Source organism: Peromyscus leucopus, chromosome 14, assembly GCF_004664715.2.
Source record: "Peromyscus leucopus breed LL Stock chromosome 14, UCI_PerLeu_2.1, whole genome shotgun sequence".
NCBI lineage: Eukaryota > Metazoa > Chordata > Mammalia > Rodentia > Cricetidae > Peromyscus > Peromyscus leucopus.
In genome coordinates, this window is record NC_051075.1 from 89,088,062 (window position 1) to 89,107,689 (window position 19,628).

At 41.5% G+C, this 19,628-nt stretch overlaps 1 protein-coding gene across 5 annotated transcripts in view; it reads right to left on the reverse strand.

Annotated features, from left to right (window-relative positions):
• Fam214a (family with sequence similarity 214 member A) overlaps positions 1-19,628 on the reverse strand; it is a 74,858-nt gene that overhangs the window by 22,731 nt on the left and 32,499 nt on the right. For all 5 annotated transcript variants that reach the window (XR_003734076.2, XR_003734075.2, XM_028865194.2 and 2 more), the window contains one exon: positions 67-251. Coding sequence is in view for 3 of the 5 variants with exons in the window: in XM_028865194.2 (XP_028721027.1) it covers positions 67-251 (185 nt within the window). In the remaining 2 variants the exon portion in view is untranslated. The remainder of the gene's footprint in view (positions 1-66; positions 252-19,628) is intronic.

The window sequence follows — 19,628 nt, forward strand, 5'->3', positions numbered from 1 at the left end:
GATGAACCCCAGCAGCAATGGAACCCGAACCGGTTCACAAAGGACGGACGAACCCCAACAGCTCACCTGGGCCAGCTTGTCGCTGCACTCATGTCTAGCTGTCCCTGGGAAGCGCGACTGCGCTGGAGGACAGTGGAAGCTCTCAGCACGACCTTTCACGGAGCACTCGGGTGTCCGTCCTTCTGTTATCAGCAAGGCCAGAGAAACCAAGAACTCCTCTGCGTCATACTCAAAATACTCGTCCAGGGCATCTGACATTAAAAAAAAAAAAGGAAAATTCTGCATTGTATTAAAAATTCCATCACTTGAATTAATCACATTTTTTTTACAGTGTTTTGTTTATTTATCTGTCTTTGTGGGATTGAACCCAGGGCTATACATATACTAAGCCAGTACTTTGCCATGCTAACAAGTGCTCTACAACTGAGCTATATCCCTAGTTCATTAATTTTTAATTAATTAATTAATTAATTAATTAGTTGTAGATAGGGTCTCATGTAGCCCAGGTTGGCCTTGAGTCCACAAGTGGTAGGTAGAGGTTGGTCTTGAACTCCTAACCTCCCTGCCTCTGGCTCCATTTTTTTTTTTTTTTTTTTTGAGACAGGGTTTCTCTGTATAGCCTTGGCTGTCCTGGAATTCACTCTTTAGCCCAGGCTGGCCTTGAACTCAGAGATCCGCCTGCCTCTGCTGGGATTAAAGGCATACACCACTGCCTGGCCTGCCTCTGGCTCTTATGGGCTGAGATTACAGGTGTGCAGCTCTATGCCTGGCGACTCCAGCTTACTCTGTCACTGAGATACACCTCTAGCCCTAAAGTACCTAACAGGAGTTCATGTGAGCTGGGCGCAATGGGACATGCCTATAATCACAGCACTCAGAAGGCTAAGACAGGAGAACTTCTGTAAGTTTGTGGCCAGCCTGGGCTACACAGTGAGTTACGGGCTACTACTGGTTACAAAGCAAGATCCCATCTCAAAAATCCAAAACTAACGCCCCCCCCCCAAAAAAAAACCCAAACCATTACCTCCAACTAATAATAACTTAGTTATCTCTAACTAAGGGTAGTAAGTAGTCTAGGTCTAAAACCCGAGCACTGAGGAAGCTGAGGCCGCAGGATGACAGCTAACACTTAGTGACTTAATTGCCATCAAGTGTCACCAGCACTAAGTACCCCCTCTAAGTAAGCTCAGTTCTCAGATCACTGCAGGGTGAGGACTCCTACCTGCATCTTACAGCCAATCAAGCCAAGGGGTGAGCTGGCCCACACTCACCCCAGACAATCTGCAACGTGGACAGACGTCTGGCTCCAGAAACTAGGCTCTTAACCACCATAATAATGCTGTGTTCACTGTGACTATGAAATCTATTACATACTTTGTTTCATATATATATATATATATATATATATATATATATATATATGACCTACACTTTTATTCATTTGGTATTATTGTGATACAGAAATTTCTGTATTTCTGGAAATGGGACTATAAATTATAATAATGTGCTGATTGGAAGAGAGGGTCTCAAATCTCCTTTGGGAATGAAATTAGGTCATAAATCAAGGGTGTTCACAGATAATCCTATAGATATACAATCATACTTCCTACCTTTAAATTTTTGATTACATTTATTAATTTACTTGTGTGTGTGTGCCGTGTATATGTATGTGTAGGCATGTGTGCCGGTACCTATGGAGCAGGGGTGTATGCCACAGTGCAAACGGAGGTCAGAGGGCAAATTCCACCAGGTGAGTTCCCGGGACTGAGCTCAGGGCATCAGGCTTGGTGGCAAAGCCTTTACTTGCAGTCATCTGGCTGCCCCCTGCTTTCTAACTTTTTAAAAATCGTGTGTTTACTTATGTAGTGGACAGTTTTTCATCTCAAAAGTGGGTCTATGGCTTTATTTAGCTATTTAGCTATAACTATGGCATGATCTACTTAATCAGTCCCATACTGTTGGATGTATAGGATGATTCAGTTGTTTTCTAAATAGACGTAAGAATCTTTATTAATATGCTGGAAAACTGAACTCACTATCATTTCTTTGGATTAAATTATCAAAAGAACAACTTTTGTTCATATTAACAGACTGCCCTCTATGAAGATAAAACAAAATTATCTTAAATAAATTATCTTCTTAGCAATCTCCCCAGTTGTTCCCTGGCCTCCTTTCCATCTTACTCTGTGGTATGAGTGGCCTGGACTCTTTCTCCTACCCTGGCAGGCTGCAGAAAGAAGTGAGACAGCTTGTGTAGCAGCCCAGCCAGCCCTGGGAAGGACAGCCACCCCCACCCCATGCTCCAGGACAGAGCTGTGGCTGCCCAACTGTGTGGGAAGGATGCAAAGGGAGCAATGTGTGATGGAGGGTGCTGGTGCAGTCGGAGGCCCTGCTCCCTCTGCGTCTCTCAGGAAGCATGGCTGTGATCTCTCCTAGGGTCTTCCCAAGCTCCCTCTGCCTCCCCTTCCTCCTTCCCTTCTTCCCTCCTTCCTCCCTTCCTCCCTCCCTCTCTCCCTCCCTCTTTCTGTAGGTTCATTAGGTTTTTTTTTTTTTTTTAAGATGAATTCTAATTTAGTACAGGCAGGTCTCAGACTCACTACACAGTCAAGGCTGTCCTTAGTCTTCCGATCTTCCCGCTTCTACTTCTCAAAGCTGGGACAGAGGTATGTGTTATATCACACACCCAGCTCCACTGCTTCTCAAGAGCGGAGCTTCATAAACTCTAGAAAGTCTAATTCAATCACCCACATAAGCACTCAGATACTGCCCTGGCAACTGTCAGCAGCCTGTCCTTGTACATCTAGTGGGGATCTTCCTAAGTGCCTAAGCTGCTTACTTTTCTTGTTGAAGTGGGCTCAAGTCCGGAGCCTCAAGAACATGGTTCTCCAAAGTCCCAGCCCAGACCCAGCTCCCAGTCAGATTGCAAGCACAGTGCACAAAGGTGAGGGACCCTGTTCCACCTCCTACCCTAGTGTGATCCCACTCCACTATAATCCTCAGGGTACAAGGTTTGTTGTCGCTCTTCTTCACTGGTTGGCTTCCTAATTCATCCACTTACAACCCCTCAAGCTTGACCATGGCCGCAGCTGTCACACAGAGCCAACTATTCTAGCTGGCAATATGACATGTACTCTGACAGGGATGCTGCCCAAGTCCCAGGTCAACTCAGCTTTCACAGCTCCCTGCAAAGTCTCTCCACCCCAAACGCCCGTCTACAGATCGAGCTCTTGTCCTTCCCATTCTCTTTCCAACCGTCAGGCATGGCTTTCTCCTCTCCTTTCCATCTACCACAGCTTTGTGAAGAACTGTTCCCTGTGTTGTTCGTGAGAGGCCTCTGCCCTACCTGCTGTCTACATTGACCTCTTACTGACTTGCTTCTCTGCCCAGAGCTTGCATAAGCCACTGACTTTGTGAATGGCAAGATGCTGGCATTCAGCCTAGAGCCATGCCTTCCCCATCCACACGGCTACATGCCACCATTTTCCGTGGACAGACTATTTCAGACAACCTTCTCCAAAACCTGGGGCACTGACCACTAACGTGATCAGGAGAAAGGACAGGCTGAAGAAGCCAAGTGGTGCTACAGATGAACTCAGATGAACTGTCCTGACAGCTCTGTTACACCCAAAATCCACTTCTTCACAGTGAAAATCTTAACACTTCATCCTTGGAACCCATGGAAATGTGAAACAGAGACCCAACGGCCCACAGTTGTTCTCTAACCTCCCTGTGCACATCATGTACACACGTATACACGTACACACACACACACACACACACACACACACACTCTCCCATATACACTGCACATGTACACACAACACTGTTTTGTTAATTGTAACAAAAAAAATCTTTAAATCTTCAATACATGATCATGAGAAACAGCAGTAACAAACATACCATGGATTGACTTGGCTTTTGTTTCACTGTATCTATGTGTAGGAATGTGCAGGTGAGTGCTGGTGCCTTCAGAAGCCGGAAGAGGAAGTTGGCTCAATTGGAGCTGGGGTTACAGGCAGTTGTGAGTGGTCCAACATGGATGCTGGGAACTGAACTCTGGTCCTCTGGAAGAACAGCAAGTTCTCTAAACTACGGAACCACCTTCCTAGCCCCATATACAAGTTCTTTATCTCAGCTTTCCCCTTATTATTTGTGTCTTTGCATGTGTGTGAGGGTGCAAGTAGGGGACAGAGGATGTTGTCTGGTGTCTTCCTCAACTGCTCTCCATTTTCTGTGAGGTAGGCTCTCTGGCTGAAGCCGGAGCTCACCACTGAGGGAGTGCAGCTGGCCAGCTGGCCTGGGAACCTGCTGTCCCCACTTCCTGAACTGGAGCTGCAGGTGGGTGTCGGCCAGGCCTTTACTTGGGCCAAGTGCTTCACCCTCCGAGCCACCTCCTAGCCCTCCTGTCACTTCATTAAGCCGAGACAGTAGCGTCCTCCAGCCTCTAGTCACAAGGGTTACTTGTAAATTTTTTAGAATACTGTCAAGCACATAAGGGACACAACGTAACTACTTATTAAATTTATAATAAATACTATTGGACACTACGTCCCCCTTTTACGGATGAGAAAACTTTTTTTTTTTTTTTTTAGAGACAGGGTTCCTGGCTGTCCTGGAACTCACTTTGTAGACCAGGCTGGCCTTGAACTCAGAGATCCTCCTGCCTCTGCCTCCCTAGAGAACACTAAATTTTAAAGTCATTTTCCCAAGCTTACACACACGATCACCAGTAAGAGAACCATCTTGAAGGTCGCTCTCCAACAGTAGTTCTCATCAACTCTGACTTCTTTTTATTTCAGAAAAAAATTCAAAGGCAACCATCCTAACTTATGGCATGGGTTCTAAGAAGTTCTCTGGACAATTTTCAACGAGTCCTAGTCTTAAATAACTTAGACAGTTCTCTTGTTTCTTTGGTTAAGAAATAAGGTATTGTTTAAGAAACCTGCAGCTCATAATTAGTTCGTCTGCTGGTTATATTTTTTATTTCACTGTTTTTGTTCTCTCTCTCTCTCTCTCTCTCTCTCTCTCTCTCTCTCTCTCTCTCTCTCTCTGTGTGTGTGTGTGGTGCATGTGTCCGAGTGCAAGCTTATGTGTCCCACATGTGTGGAGATCAGATGGCATTTTCTGGAGTCAAGTCTCCCCTCCTACCATGCTACTGTGGCTTCCGGGGTTGGACCTCAGGCTTGCTGGGCAAGTGCCTTTACTTCTGAGCCATCTCATTGGCCCGTTCTGTTGGCTTCTGACAAACAATATTTTAAACATTAATTGTATGCACTAAGGGTTAAATAGGATGCCTAAATTATAATTAATTTTGAATCTGGATTATTACAATGTGATAGTGGAACCCTGTGGCACAAAAAGTTGTAAGCTCAGCTACTGAGTGAATGAGCAAGCTGAAATGATATTTTCCCAGTGCTGGGGATCAGAACCAGGGCCTCAGTCTTGATACAGAGGTGTTCAGATACTAAGTCTCATCCCTAGCCAATGAAATAAAAATTCTTACCTCAGAAACTTCTGAGAAAAAAAGAAAAAAATTGCCTCCTTGTATTTTGGAATATCTTGCTATGTTAGAAACTTGGGTTTGTTTTTAGTTAACAGTCAACTCTTAAACAGCAATCCCAGTACACTCAATAGGCACTCACTTTAGAATACCCTCGAACTGTACTTGTTCCTACAGTTCATACAGTCAGAAAGACTTTCTTAGTGGCTTTTCTGCACAAAGAACAAGGAGTGTGAATTAAGAAACTATAGTTTTCATGAGTATTTCCTTTATGAATATTTGGCTAAAGGAATGTTATGAGGAATTATATATTCCTTCCTTCAGAAATGAAGTTCGGGGGTTAGAGCACATGCTCAGTAGTTAAGAGAACTGGATGTTCTTCTAGAGGACCCAGGTTCAATTCCCAGCACTCACATGATGGCTCACAACCATCTATAACTGCAGTTACAGGAATCTGTGCCCTCTTCTGGCCTCTGAGGGCACAGAAGTTATGTGGTGTACAGACAGACATGCAGGAAAAACACCCACAGATAAAATAAAAATTGAAATGAAGCTAGAGTACACTCAACAAAACTAGTAGCCAAAGAGAAGCAGAAATAACATTCATATAAAGAACTGTGTAAAGAAGGTTTCTTTTTCAGGGGATTGGGCACGGTCTTACTCTGTACTCTAGGCTGGCCTGGAACCTGCTATGGAACCCAGTTTGGCCTCTCACTCCAAGCAATCCTGTCTCAGGCACAAAATTGGCCTTTAATTAATATCCGTTTTGGAACAATAATAAAAAGATTCATTGGAGAATTCAGTTTTACACAGAGGCAGTAATATCCAGAGAGTCCAATCTTGGGCAAGTTCAGACTTGTTATTTAATTTCTTTGTTTCTAATGGAGGAATGAAAAATATTATGAGAGAAAGACCTTGTTTGTCCTTGGGGGAAAGTAGGACTTTCCCACAGGCCTTGTCTTCTCTCCAGGGGATACACTGTAGGGAAACCTGATTTCTATGTTCAGCCCTCCAGGGAACTCTATTTGCTAGCCACTGGGCTGTTTCCAGCCAAGGCAGAGGAAGAGGCATGTGGATTACCCTCACACTACAAACCAATTCAGAGGATGGGCATCTCTGACAGGGAAATAGACAGGAGCAGATCTCCATGCTGAGGCACAGGAAGAAGCAGCATTCAGCAGTCCTCAGGAGTGAGGGAAAAGTGATGAGAAGGGAAGTCAGGGTGGTTAGCCACCAGAGAGCGGAGATGAGAACAGGGAGCAGGAAGGCACCACACAAAACCTTCTCAACCAAGGGACCATTACAAAAGAAAGCAGAAGCCGGGCGGTGGTGGCGCACGACTTTAATCCCAGCACTTAGGAGTCAGAGCCAGGCGATCTCTGTGAGTTGGAGGCCAGCTTGGTTTATAGCGTGAAATCCAGAAAAGGCACCAAAGCTACACAGAGAAACCCTATCTCAAAAAACCAAAAAAAAAAAAAAAAAAAAAAAAAAAAAGGCAGAATGATTTTTCAAATGCAGCAAGGCCAAGCATGTGTAGTGGCATACACCATTAATCCCAGCACTTGGGAGGCAAAGGCAGGCAGGTCTCTGTGAGTTTGAGGCTAGTCAGCCCTATACAGTGAGACCTTGTCTCAAAAACAAAACAAAACATACACAGCAAACCTGAAACAAATCACCTGCAGAAGACATGAATAACCAGAGATATTGAAGCAAGCTGTCCTGAGATAATTCACCTGTGGAAGATATGCAAGCCCTCCTGGCAGAAGAGAATTGTATCATCTGATCCATTCAAATAGCACTGGAAACCTCAAAAGTGCAGATAAATGTAAATAATTTAGTCTCAATCCCCAGAACAAAAACAGCTGGAGAGCTGACTTAGTAGTTAAGAGCATGTACCGCCCTTCTAGAGGACCCAAAATTGGTTGCAAGTATACAGGATGGGTAGAGCTCACAACTGCCTATATCTAGCTTGAGATCTGATGCCCTCTTCTGGTCTCTGTGGACACTGCATTCATGTGCACAAACACACAAACATGTACACAAAATATAAAAAATAAAAACAAACTTAAATGTCCATTGGGAGACATGGTTCAGTGGTTATGAGCACCAGCTGCTCTTCTAGAGGACCCAGGTTCAATTCTTAGCACTCACACATTGGCTCACAATGATTTATAATTCTAGTTCCGGGGACCTGATGCCTTCTTTTGACTTCTGTGGGCACCAAGCACACACATGGTACACAGACATACATGCAGAGAAGACACCCACACTCACATTTAAAAAAATAAAAAGGCCCACTGGTGTGTCATGTGCTTGCAATCTTAGCACCAGGAAGGCAGAGAGAGACAGATCTTTGGGGCTTGGGGCTAGCCTACTTGGTGAGATCTGGGCCAGTGAGAGAGCCTGTCACAAAACAATCAAAAACTAGACAGCACCTGAGGAGCATGGACACTCCAGGTTGTCCTTTGGGCTCCACACACATCCAGGCACGTAATCCACCATATACTCATCGTGGGCTGACACAGCACAGAGGATCTTGCTAGATTACAGTAGCTCCTCAATCTTCAACTTCTTAGTTGCAAAACTGCTGGAGGTAAATCTGTCCCCTGTCTACTCCAACAAGGTCTCATTATTTTGTCTATGTTGCCCAGGCTGTTACAATTCTCTTGCCTCAGGTTCTCACATAGCTGAAACTAAGGTGTATACATACCCCTGTGCCAAGCTAAATGTATATTATTTTAAAGTATATTCTGAATTCTGAGGGTTAGTAAGATGACTCAATAGCTACAGGTACTTGCTGGTAGGCTTGATATTGTTTCCTTGGGACCCACATGGTAGAAAAAGAGAACTGATTTCCACAGCTGTCCTGAGACTTCCACACATGTGCTGTGGCATGGGTATACCCATGCACCTACACACACATTCACATGAGTTCAAACACACAAATAAATGTAACAGTTTTTTTAAATTATGAAGCCTGAGATCTTGACATAATAGTACAAAACTAAGACATCTTGACTCCTTGTTATTTTAACAGTTAATCATCCAACTACTATATAGTTATAATGGTTAGAAATAGCCGGGTGGTGGCACACGCCTTTAATCCCAGCACTCGGGAGGCAGAGCCAGGCAGATCTCTGTGAGTTCGAGGCCAGCCTGGGCTACCAAGTGAGTTCCAGGAAAGGAAACCCTGTCTCAAAGAAAAAAAAAAAGAAAGAAAGAAATAAGGTAAGCCAAGCATTGATGGTCTCAGTTAAATGAAGAAGAATCTGTTCTGTGGTAGGATACATAATGAAACTAAGATAAAGATATGGAGGGCAAAGAAACCATAAAGACTAAGAGGCAGAGGAAAAAGAAAAACAACCACAGTGTCCGTACAGTATCACCTGCCACCTTCTCCTGCTCTTGTCCTCCCAGCCCCAAACCTGCTCTTCCCTCTACATTTTCTCTCCATTCTAACAATACACGTGCTCCAGGAGCCAAGCTCTAGCTGGTTTGCTTTCCCGCTCTAGGGCTAGAATCTCTTCCAGGGTAACAATAGTACCATGGGTGGCTCTCTGCATCTAGTTTCCTTCCATTCCATCCATTCCTAACTTCCTCAAAAGAATTCTCTACACAGTAAATATGATTATGTTGGATCAAATCTCCACAATGGTTCCTATTACTTATTTTTAATATCCAAATTTCTGTTAAGAATCAGTCTAGCTGGGCAGTGGTGGCACACGCCTTTAATCCCAAGCACTTGGGAGGCAGAAGCAGGCAGATCTCTGTAAGTTTGAGGCCATAAAGTAACTGTTAAGTTTTTGGAGAGAGAGAGAGAGAGAGAGAGAGAGAGAGAGAGAGAGAGAGAGAGAGAGAGAGCAAGCAAGCAAGCATCTAAAATCACTGAATACAGGATACAGCACTGTTACTAAGGCTGGTTACCAGGGTGTTCCTGCTCTAACTAATCAACCATAATTACTGCAAATGAGTTTTGCTTCTCTCTCTAGTCTTTATGCTTTAACTTGTTTTTCTCGCCATATTACAATGGCTAGTTACACAACACAGACAGAAGCAGCAATAGTGGGCATTTTATTTCTAACCTTGGCAACAGTATTTAATATTTCACAACTAAATATAATAACTAGGTGAATATTTTTCACATACATCATTTGTCGGGTCAAGAAGGTTTGTTTATAAGTTATCTTGATTTGATAAATGTCATGTAAAATAGAATCCTCATGGAAATGGCATCTATTATTCCATACTGCCCAGCTAGTTTATATCTTTTTGTATTGAGGCAGAGCCTCATTATGCACCCCAGGTTGGAACTGGTTATGTATCCCAAGCTGGCCTTAAATTTTCCTGCCTTAGCATCCTGAGGATCAGGATTACAGGTATGTATCATGACCAGCTTTCAATTAGTTTCATTTTTTGTAGGGTTCTGGATTAAGTTCAGGGATTTACAGGTACTAGGCAAGTGCTCTACCACAAAGCTACATCTCTAGTCCTAGTTAAGGACTTAAACCATTTCAGTTGCGGCAAGTATAAATGTACAGTACTTACCACTGTCTTCAGTGTCTAAAACCAGGAAAGGTTTGGTAGTACGAGAGGAGGAAGGGCTGTATCTTCACTACTTGTTACTAGATTTGTATTGCAAGCAAAGAGCTGTTAAGCAACTAGGGAAGAACCTTCCTAAAGCAACTTACATTCTCCAAGTCTATTATGAACAGCCTTTCTTTTTGTATAACCTCTAATGCCAAATTTCTTGGACAAAGTTCCATGGATTAGAACCGTGGGTATTACATTTCTGTATTTTGGGAAAATGTCAGAGCACGAATTTTTAAGGGGCAGCACTCCACACTGCAACGTAGCCATTCAGCCTTCTACAAATGCAGCAGTGTAGGAAACACCCCCGGCATCAGGCAGATTTCTGCGGGCTGAAGGACTTGCCTGCAGCACAAGGCTGTGAGAAGAGCCCATCTCCTCCCCTGACCCTGAGGAGCACGTGTGCTGTTCTCTGCACTCGTGAAGTTCTGTTCCCAGCAACCATGTTGGCTAGCTCACACTACCTCAGCTCCCAGGATCCCACACCTCTGGCCTCAACAGGCACCTATGCTCACACACAAACCCACACATGTACATATAATTAAAGATACAAATGAATCTAAAACATATGTGCCAAGCCCTGGTCACATTGCACCTCCAAGAAGAGGCCATTCATTGTTACTTCATCAAATCTGTAATGTCATTAATTTTAAGATAAACAACTTGTCTTAGGGTTTCATTGCTGTGAAGAGACACCAAGACCACAGCAACTCTTGTAAAACAAACAAACATTTAATTGGGTTCAGTTGAGAGTCCTACACTTTTCAGACAAGAGGAAGTTGACTGAGACACTGGGCAGTATCCTGAGCATAGGAAACCTTAAAGTCTGCCCACACAGTGACACTTCCTCTAACAAGGCCACACTTCCTAATAGTACCATTCCCTGAGATTATGGGGGGCCAATTACATTCAAACTAATACACAATTATTTTATGCTTCACCAGTTAAGAAAAAAAAAAGTCCTGCCAATTAAAGCATTGTGTTCCATCAGGAATCCATTTAGGAAGACATGTGCCTGTTAAAATCAACCAAGTGTAGAAATGTAAAGTGATGAATTTTATCTGATTCTGATTTACATGCAATATAGCATGATTGACCAAAACTCAAGTAAGCCAACTCTATTAGCTGAATATTTTTCAGCTCCTTTTGAAAAGACACTTAATTTTTGAGTGAAACCATTGAGCCAACAAACGTTTTATCTGAAGAAAAAAAGCAATAGTTGCAGACATAGATGCTCATAAAAACTGTATTCCTGGGGCTTACAGATTAAGAGCACTGGGCTGCTCTTCCAGAGGTCCCGAGTTCAATTCCCAGCAACCACATGGTGGCTCACAACCATCTGCAATGAGATCTGGTTCCCTCTTCTGGCCTGCAGGCATACATGCAGGCAGAACACTACATCATAAATAAATAAATCTTAAAAAAAAAATCTAAAAATAAGAACTGCATTTGTATTTCATGAATGTATGTCATGGATGGATATATTCATAGACAGACATATAGACAGACAGATCGATAGGCAGGCAGAGCTCAATAAGTAACCCAGACTTTCCTCAAACTCACCATGGAACCCAGGGTGGACCGGGGCTCCCACTCCTCCTGCCTCCGCCTCTTACCTGCTAGGATTACAGTGAGCACTGCCACACCCAGCTCTTAGCTGTACATATTTCTAAGGAAACTGTGTACATGAACCAAAGTAAAAAATACAGTCATCAGAAAGAATGACTAACAAAGATAAGTTAAAAAAACAATCATGCTGTGGATATTGCTCTATATAAATAAAACACTGATGGCCAGTGACCAGGCAGGAAGTAGGTTGCCAGGCAGGAAGTAGGTGGGACAAGGAGAGAGGAGAATTCTGGGAAGCGGAAGGCTGAGGGGAGAGACACTGCAGCCACCGCCAGGAGAAGCAGCATGTAAAGACACCGGTAAGCTACCAGCCATGTGGCAAGGTATAGATTTATAGAAATGGGTTAATTTAAGATAAAAGAACAGTTAGCAAGAAGCCTGCCACGGCCATACAGTTTATAAGTGATATAAGCGTCTGAGTGATTATTTTATAAGTGGATTGTGGGACTGTGGGGCTTGGTGGAACCTGGAGAGAAGCTCTCCAGCAACAAATGGCGCTCAATCTAGCTGGGCGGTGGTGGCACACGCCCTTAATCTCTCTGGAGGCAGAGGCAGGTGGATCTCTGTAAGTTCGAGGCCAGCCTGGTCTATAGAGTGAGTTCCAGGACAGGCTCCAAAGCTATGCAGAGAAATCCTGACTCAAAAAACCAAAAAAAAAAAAAAATCAATCTATATTTCAGAATTGGGTGCATACAGCATTGGTACAGTGGCTGCCTAGTCTGGAGGAAGACCAGGGTTCAATATCTACAGCCATCAAGAATGATGACAAATTATGATTTCATGGTTAAGATCATATCAACAGTCTGAGTCTTTATTATACTCTGAGCTGTGTAAGCCAAGAAAATAGTTTTTGTCTGTTTAAAGCTTATTTTCCTGAGAAAGATGGTGACAATATACAGCTTACAGCACTGTTCACTTCAGAGATAAAGTGTGTTATCTGAACATGATTATGAAATACATGCTATTATGTAACAAGATTTTGCTGTTAATATCAAAGGAAACTTTTGAAAGTTTGAAATCTTGTGTTTTGAGTTTTAGCAACACATGGAATAAACTGGAAATCTTTGAAAAACAAAAATAGTGGTTGGGCATGTAGCTCAGTGGCAGAGTTTGTGATTCATATTTAAGGCCCTGCATCCAATTCTGAGAGCCCAAACAAAAATACAATAACAGAATAATACTAGGAACTCCATTTAAGGCCAAGCATTATATCATTTTTTTCTTTTTTTTTGTTCAAACAAAAAACAAACAAAAAAAACAAAAACCCATAACACAGGTGATGTATATGCTGATCCCTTGATATAGGAACAGAATACACAGGATGTCTGGATCCTGTATGGTGCCCTGCTGACTTTAAATTTTTTAAATGCTTATGAAAAAAAAATCACTGCTGAGAGACACTGGACTATGGAAACTGCTAAATTAAACCAACCTGTATATTTTTAAAATGTCTTAACTTCAGAATGGAAGTCAGAAAACATGTTGTGTTGGGGGAATTTGTGTTTGTTTTTGTTTCTACAGGAAAAAAAAAAAAGCTATGGATTCCTCCAACATTAATAAAGATCAGATTTGACGAGGAAGACCTGAAAATCTTGGCTACAGACATGAAGAAAAAAAAATTCCCTACAAGACAGGTGATGCATTTGCTGATGCCTCAACATGGGAACAGCTCTGAGACTGAGTGAGACATGATAAATCTTGTTGGCTACAGAGTCCTCATGACTTATAATTACATGCTATGGCATGGATAGAGGTCTGGTTATACAGTCCAGATGGACTTACAAAGTTGACAGATAGATGCCTTTCACTTGTTCAAATATAAAAGAAAAAAATCATCTTTAGCTGACTTGTATACACCACACATTTCATACTTGTATTAATGCAGATATGTATTTTACCTTTAAAAGTGTGTATGATTTCAGAAGAAAAAGACCAGGCACCAATGAAAATAAGTATCCCAGGTGAGTCAGCCTCTTAAAATGCCTCTGTTGCAGTTTCCTCAAAATTCTGCATCCAGAACAACTTCAAAGCTGCTAGTTGAGATGGTCCAGCCTCACTGACTACTCCAGTCAAAACTTTAGATAAGCTCTACACTTTCCTATTACACAGAGATTAAACAAAAAATAATATAGCTAGCTCTCCCAGTACTTGATCATTATCCCAATTTTCTCAGCATCTCCTAAAGATGCTGTCACCCCAGGTAACAGGAAGCAGTCTAGAGAATATGACATCCACATTCCCAAGAGGGGGAGTGAGTTGTTTTTGGTTGTTCAATGGATTATGAATGTTTATCATTTAGGGAGGTTGGTTACAAGTTGTTGTTGGTCATGGTCATGGAGAAAGCTGAGCAAAGGAGATTAGATTCAGGAATCTAGTTCTGGAAAGAAATGGGGTATATAGAAATGATAGGCTAAAAGGCTAAATTATTAAATATACTTTAAACTAAAAAGCAACTATTAATCTCAAATATTTTATATTGGTATGGATTTTGTGTATTCATACAAATTTCAGGTCATTTTTGTTATACTGCATTATGTTTCTACTCTTGTTTAAGGTACTGAACCTATGCAGCTCATTTAAAAATGTAATATATAATTAAGAAATATAGGTTAGTCATTAGTTATTTTTAATAATCAAACTTGTAGTCATGTTTGTTATGTTTTCAAGGTTAGACTTTAGATAGATAAGTGGTGTTCAAGCACTTCAGAGACCTACAGAATGTAGAATTTAATGTTTTAATAATATAAGGCTTTTCATTACAGTGAGACACATCTGCTCCTGGCAGTGCCAATTTACTTCAAAAAAGGGTGACGTGCCGGGCGTTGGTGGCGCACGCCTTTAATCCCAGCACTCGGGAGGCAGAGCCAGGCGGATCTCTGTGAGTTCGAGGCCAGCCTGGGCTACCAAGTGAGCTCCAGGAAAGGCGCAAAGCTACACAGAGAAACCCTGTCTCGAAAAACAAAAAAAAAACAAACAAAAAAAAAAAAAAAAAAAGGGTGACGTGCATCGAAGAACATCCATATGGAGTTTGTTTTTATTGTGGCAAAGTTAGTCAGGGGGCAAGAAATTGAACTTCCCTCTACTGCTGACAATATGTTGTCCAAATTGGTCAAGCAAGACAAGAAAGAAGGTGATTGACAAACTTTGCCAAGACAAGATAGGACAGTCCTTCAAAATTCCTGCTTCACAGAAAAGTCTATCCAATGTTCTAGGCTTGTAGGCTGAAGATTGATGCCCCAATGTTGCAGAGAAACCATACGTGACCATGCAGGCAACTAGCTGTTTCTGTCATTTTATAGTTTTAAGTTGCTTTCTATGAGCTTCCTGTTCACTCAGATAATATTATATCCTTCTCAGGTCTCTGATGGGGTTGAAGGCTAGATAGTTACAGTTACAGTCTTCCTGAGTTATGATAGAAAATAAATTATGTACAAAACTTCGGACTCACCAAGAAAGGATAGATAATGGAATATTTTTTCTAATTTTGCCAAATACAAATGGACTGGACATTGTAAATGTAATTCTTACTTGATAATTGTTCTTATTGCATATAGTTTTACTGTATTAGAGTTAAAACCTTTCCTTTTTATTTAGACAAAAAGGAGGAAATGTTGTAGGATATTTGTAAACTGTGTAGATGTATTGTTGTGATTGGTGTAATAAAAAGCTGAACCACCAATAGCTAGGTTGGAGGTATAGGCAGAGAGAGAACTCTGGGAAGAAGAAAGGCAGAGTTGCCAGACAGACACAAAGGAAGGAGGATTGGCAGTAAGGGATGAGGTAATGAGCCACGTGGCAGAATGTAGATTAAGCAAATATCAATACATACAGTATCACAAATATTCATAACTCTGAAAGACTTGGCCCCTAAAACTGGACCAATCACTGTGCTCATACTTTGATTGGTAACTTTATAATTGTAACATGTCACAATGACTTACAGTGTATTGGTTCTGTAATTTGATTTGCTGTAAAATTGTTAGAGGGCCACCTCTTCTGGCCCTTCCCATCTACAAACCTACAAGCCTAGTTCCAGATGCATTACCCACAACCAGCCACCTTTCCTTGTTAAGTGTAGCTATCAAAGAAGCCTCTCTACCAAGTGTAAACCATTACAGAAAATGAAAACTGGACACAATGTAGAAATCAACAGATGATGGGAGCCCATCCCTAGTGGATACACCTCCATCACAGCTTCTGCATCTATGACTCAAGGAACATCAAAGAAAAGGGGACAGAAAGATTGTAAGAGCCAGAACACCAGGAAGTCTGCTGTCGAACAGTCTCTCCTAGAAACGGCTGCATAAAGAAGACCAGAACAATGGCAACATCAGGAGACATGTTAATGTGGAACGGAGAAATTCCATAGGGTCCTACCCTTAGACATTTTAAAAGTTACAGGCAACTAACAACTCCTGGAAGAGGGAGAATTAGCCTCTCCTAAGAATGAGCCCCTTAGTGGGCTATCCAATGCAATGTGATCAGCTCTGAAACCATATACACACCCAGAAATGGATTCAGAAGGCTGTATTTTTATATACTTGTGCATACACATATACACATGTAACAAAAATAATAAAAAAAGAGGCTATCCAATTGGGAAGGGGGTAGAAGAGGGATTCCAGGGAGGGTGGCTAGGAAGGGCTAGAGGGGAAAGGGTGGTAAGATAATTCTATTTCAACTAAAAACATATTAAAATGCTAACACCTTTGGCTTTATAATTGTATGGGGACTATGTATGTGAATGAAAATTTTTTTACTGAGTCATTTTTCTAAATTGTAACTAAAAATAATTTATGCTAGCCACTTCAATTTTATGTATTTATCCTTAGGCAGATGTGAGAGGAGAGGCCTGGAAGACAGTGAGTGAATAGGCTCAAATATCAATTTAAGTGATGAGAATGTCTTGAACTTTCTATAAACATTTAACACCTTCTCTTCCTCTTACCTTGAAGTTAGTAAAAGTTATACTTGGCTTTTCTAAATATATGGCAGATTTCTTAATATGGTCTGAATGCTTGTGTCCTTCTGAAATTCTTTATTGAAACCTAGCTCCCAATATGATGGTAGTCAGAGCTGGGCCTCTGGGGACACCCAAAGGATCCTGTTTGTCCCTTTACTTGAGGATATAACAGGAAGGCTTGTCTCTGCAGCAGAGGTGAGCCTTTTACAGACACTAAATCTTCTGGTGTCTAGATCTTTGGATTCCCAGCCTCCAGAACTCTAAGCAATAAATTTCTCTTCATTATAAATTACTCAGTTTAATGCATTTTGTTATAGCAGCTGAAATGAAATGACAGTTACTAAAACCAAGCCAATCTCTGTTTATTTATTAATTCTCCCTGATAAAACATTAAAGAAGAGGAAGTCTAGACAGGTTATGCAACTTCCCCCAAAATACACAGGAAATGTCTCCAACCAGCACATATTGGTCCCATTTCAGTACTTGGCTCTCCAATCAACTAAGTCCTACAGAGGTGAATGCAGACCTCACTACTAATTTGTCTTTAACAACTGAATCAGAGTTGGTCCAGCTGCAGCCTATAAGTCTCAAGGACTTTGTACTGGGTTGATCCTAAATGTATTTGTTACAAACGACAGTAATTTTACACCATTGAAAATATTTTACTAGCATTTAAAAACAAGGAGAAAAGTATTTTCTTATAACCTCACTTTAAAAAAATCAAAATATTAACCATTTACACTACTAAATGTGATTCTGACATGAACATGAGGAAGCTGCTGAGACAGATCCAGTGGAGGAAGTTGAAAAGCAAAGTTTAAACCGTGATCCTTCATTTTTAAAATGCATGCAACATGTGTGCATTTTCTCCACTTCGTTATTTATAAAAACAAAATAACATCCTAAACTCAGGGGTTGACACAGGGTAATGGAGAGGCCATTTACTTTATATAAGATTCTAATTATGGTTGCTCAATTTCACAAATAAAAATAAAACTTGCCCAATTACCTGGAACTTCAGTACAGGATATACTTGTACTAAGAAATTACTCATTCATCTGAAACTCAGATTTAAATGAGGCAACAAAACAACACTGCTGATCAAGCCTACTTCACATACTTCTAACGTCTGAACTCAGACATTTATATTTTGCATCTAGGATTGCTGTGCCTTATATATCTACACAGCACCCCAACTCTAACAAAAGTACCTAGATGATGCATTTATTTCCTACAATGTGCAGTTGAATGAGCAAGGCTGGCAGTGTGGCTAAGAAACACGGCATGTGCCCAGCATGCTCAAGGCCCTGGGTCCTTTCCCAAGCACCCAAAAACGTGACAAGCTACTTCAAAAACAACTACATTCCCACACAGAAGACTGTGCTGCAGTTAGGTCAGTATCTCTGCAGATGCACAGTCACTGCTCAGCAGGGAAAGGTGAAGTTGGTGGCACATACATAGTACGGCCTCGTTTTTGTTTTTACCAGTTGTAAGGCATACAAACGCATGTGAGTTTATGTGGCTAACAAGTGACTAGAAAAACTGGAGGTACATGCATCAAACTGCCAACACTAGCCTGAGAAACAGAAAAGGAAGTAAAAAGGAGTCGGTTCTATTTGATGACATGCTGTCTTGTTTTAATTTTGTTTCAAACATTATGTAGCATTTTGTAATGCCTTAAATCAAATCTTGAGGAGCTGGGACATGGTAGACACCAAACACATGTGCAGGTCTATATGGCTCCAAGGCTTCCAAAGTCACAGACAAATGAGATTTACTAAAGCAACAACAAAAATCTACAACAATACAGACTTTTACATTTTGCTAAAGGTGTTTTTAAAAAGAATCTTATTTAGCAAAATGCCTGATGAAGTTCACTCAGTTAAAAAGAAATACAATTTCATATTTCTTATGATTTTTGAATAATGCCTAAAGATATGTCAAGTGTGGTGGTTCATACCTGTAATCCCAGCACTTGGAATAGAGACAGCAAGACCAGGAATCCAAGGCCTCAGATGCATAGTGAGTTTTGGACTAGCCTAGGCTATATGAGGTTGTCACAAAAATGAAGGAAAAAAGTAGCATTAAGGATAATGTAAAAAATTAAAATAAAATAAACTTGCAAAGTTTCAGGATTAATAACCTTTATTAAAGATGTACTATTTCACTTCCTGAGCAAAAGTACAGGACTGCAAAAAGAAGGAGATTTAAAGTGCAGTGTTTTAAATTTCACTTTTACCATAATTTCATAAATGGAAAGATACTTTAGAAGAGATGCTGGGAGGCAGAATCAAGATGGGCTGGCCTGTCTTGCTGTGGACATCAGGCCATTCCTCAGTAAAGCACAGAAAGACTGAGGCTGGAAGTAACCAGAAGCAGGGCAGCATTACTGTGGGGTCCTTCTGCCTACTCACCCCACCCGCAGCCCCGACCAAAGTCAAGAGACCTGTACTCCCCAGGATGGAAAACTGCCAATTCCAAAACAATGGAGTCACGGGGCAGAGGTGGGAAAGGAAAGTGTTCTGGGACTGGAGGGATGGTTCTGGGGTTAAAAGCCCTGGCTGCTCTTTCAGAGGACCCAGGTTCAATCCCCAGCACCCACATGGTGGCTCACAACTGTTTGAAGTTCCAGGGATGCAATACCCTCTTCTGGCTTATGCAGGTACCAGGCACACATGTGGTACACAGACATGCATGCAGGCAAACTATCCCTATGCATAAAATAAAATTTTAAAGAGAACAAGTTTTCTAAAAGAAAATGAGACATTACAGCATCATTTGGGAAGAGGAAGCACAGGTTCCAACAATGACTGAACTACTTAAGGCAGGCCATGCCATTTACTAAGCCTTCACTTACTCAAGGGATTCATTCATTCCCGTTTATACACTGCTACAGAGATCAATCCTTTAGGATGAAACATTTTAGCTTAATTACAGTTTCTCTTTTAA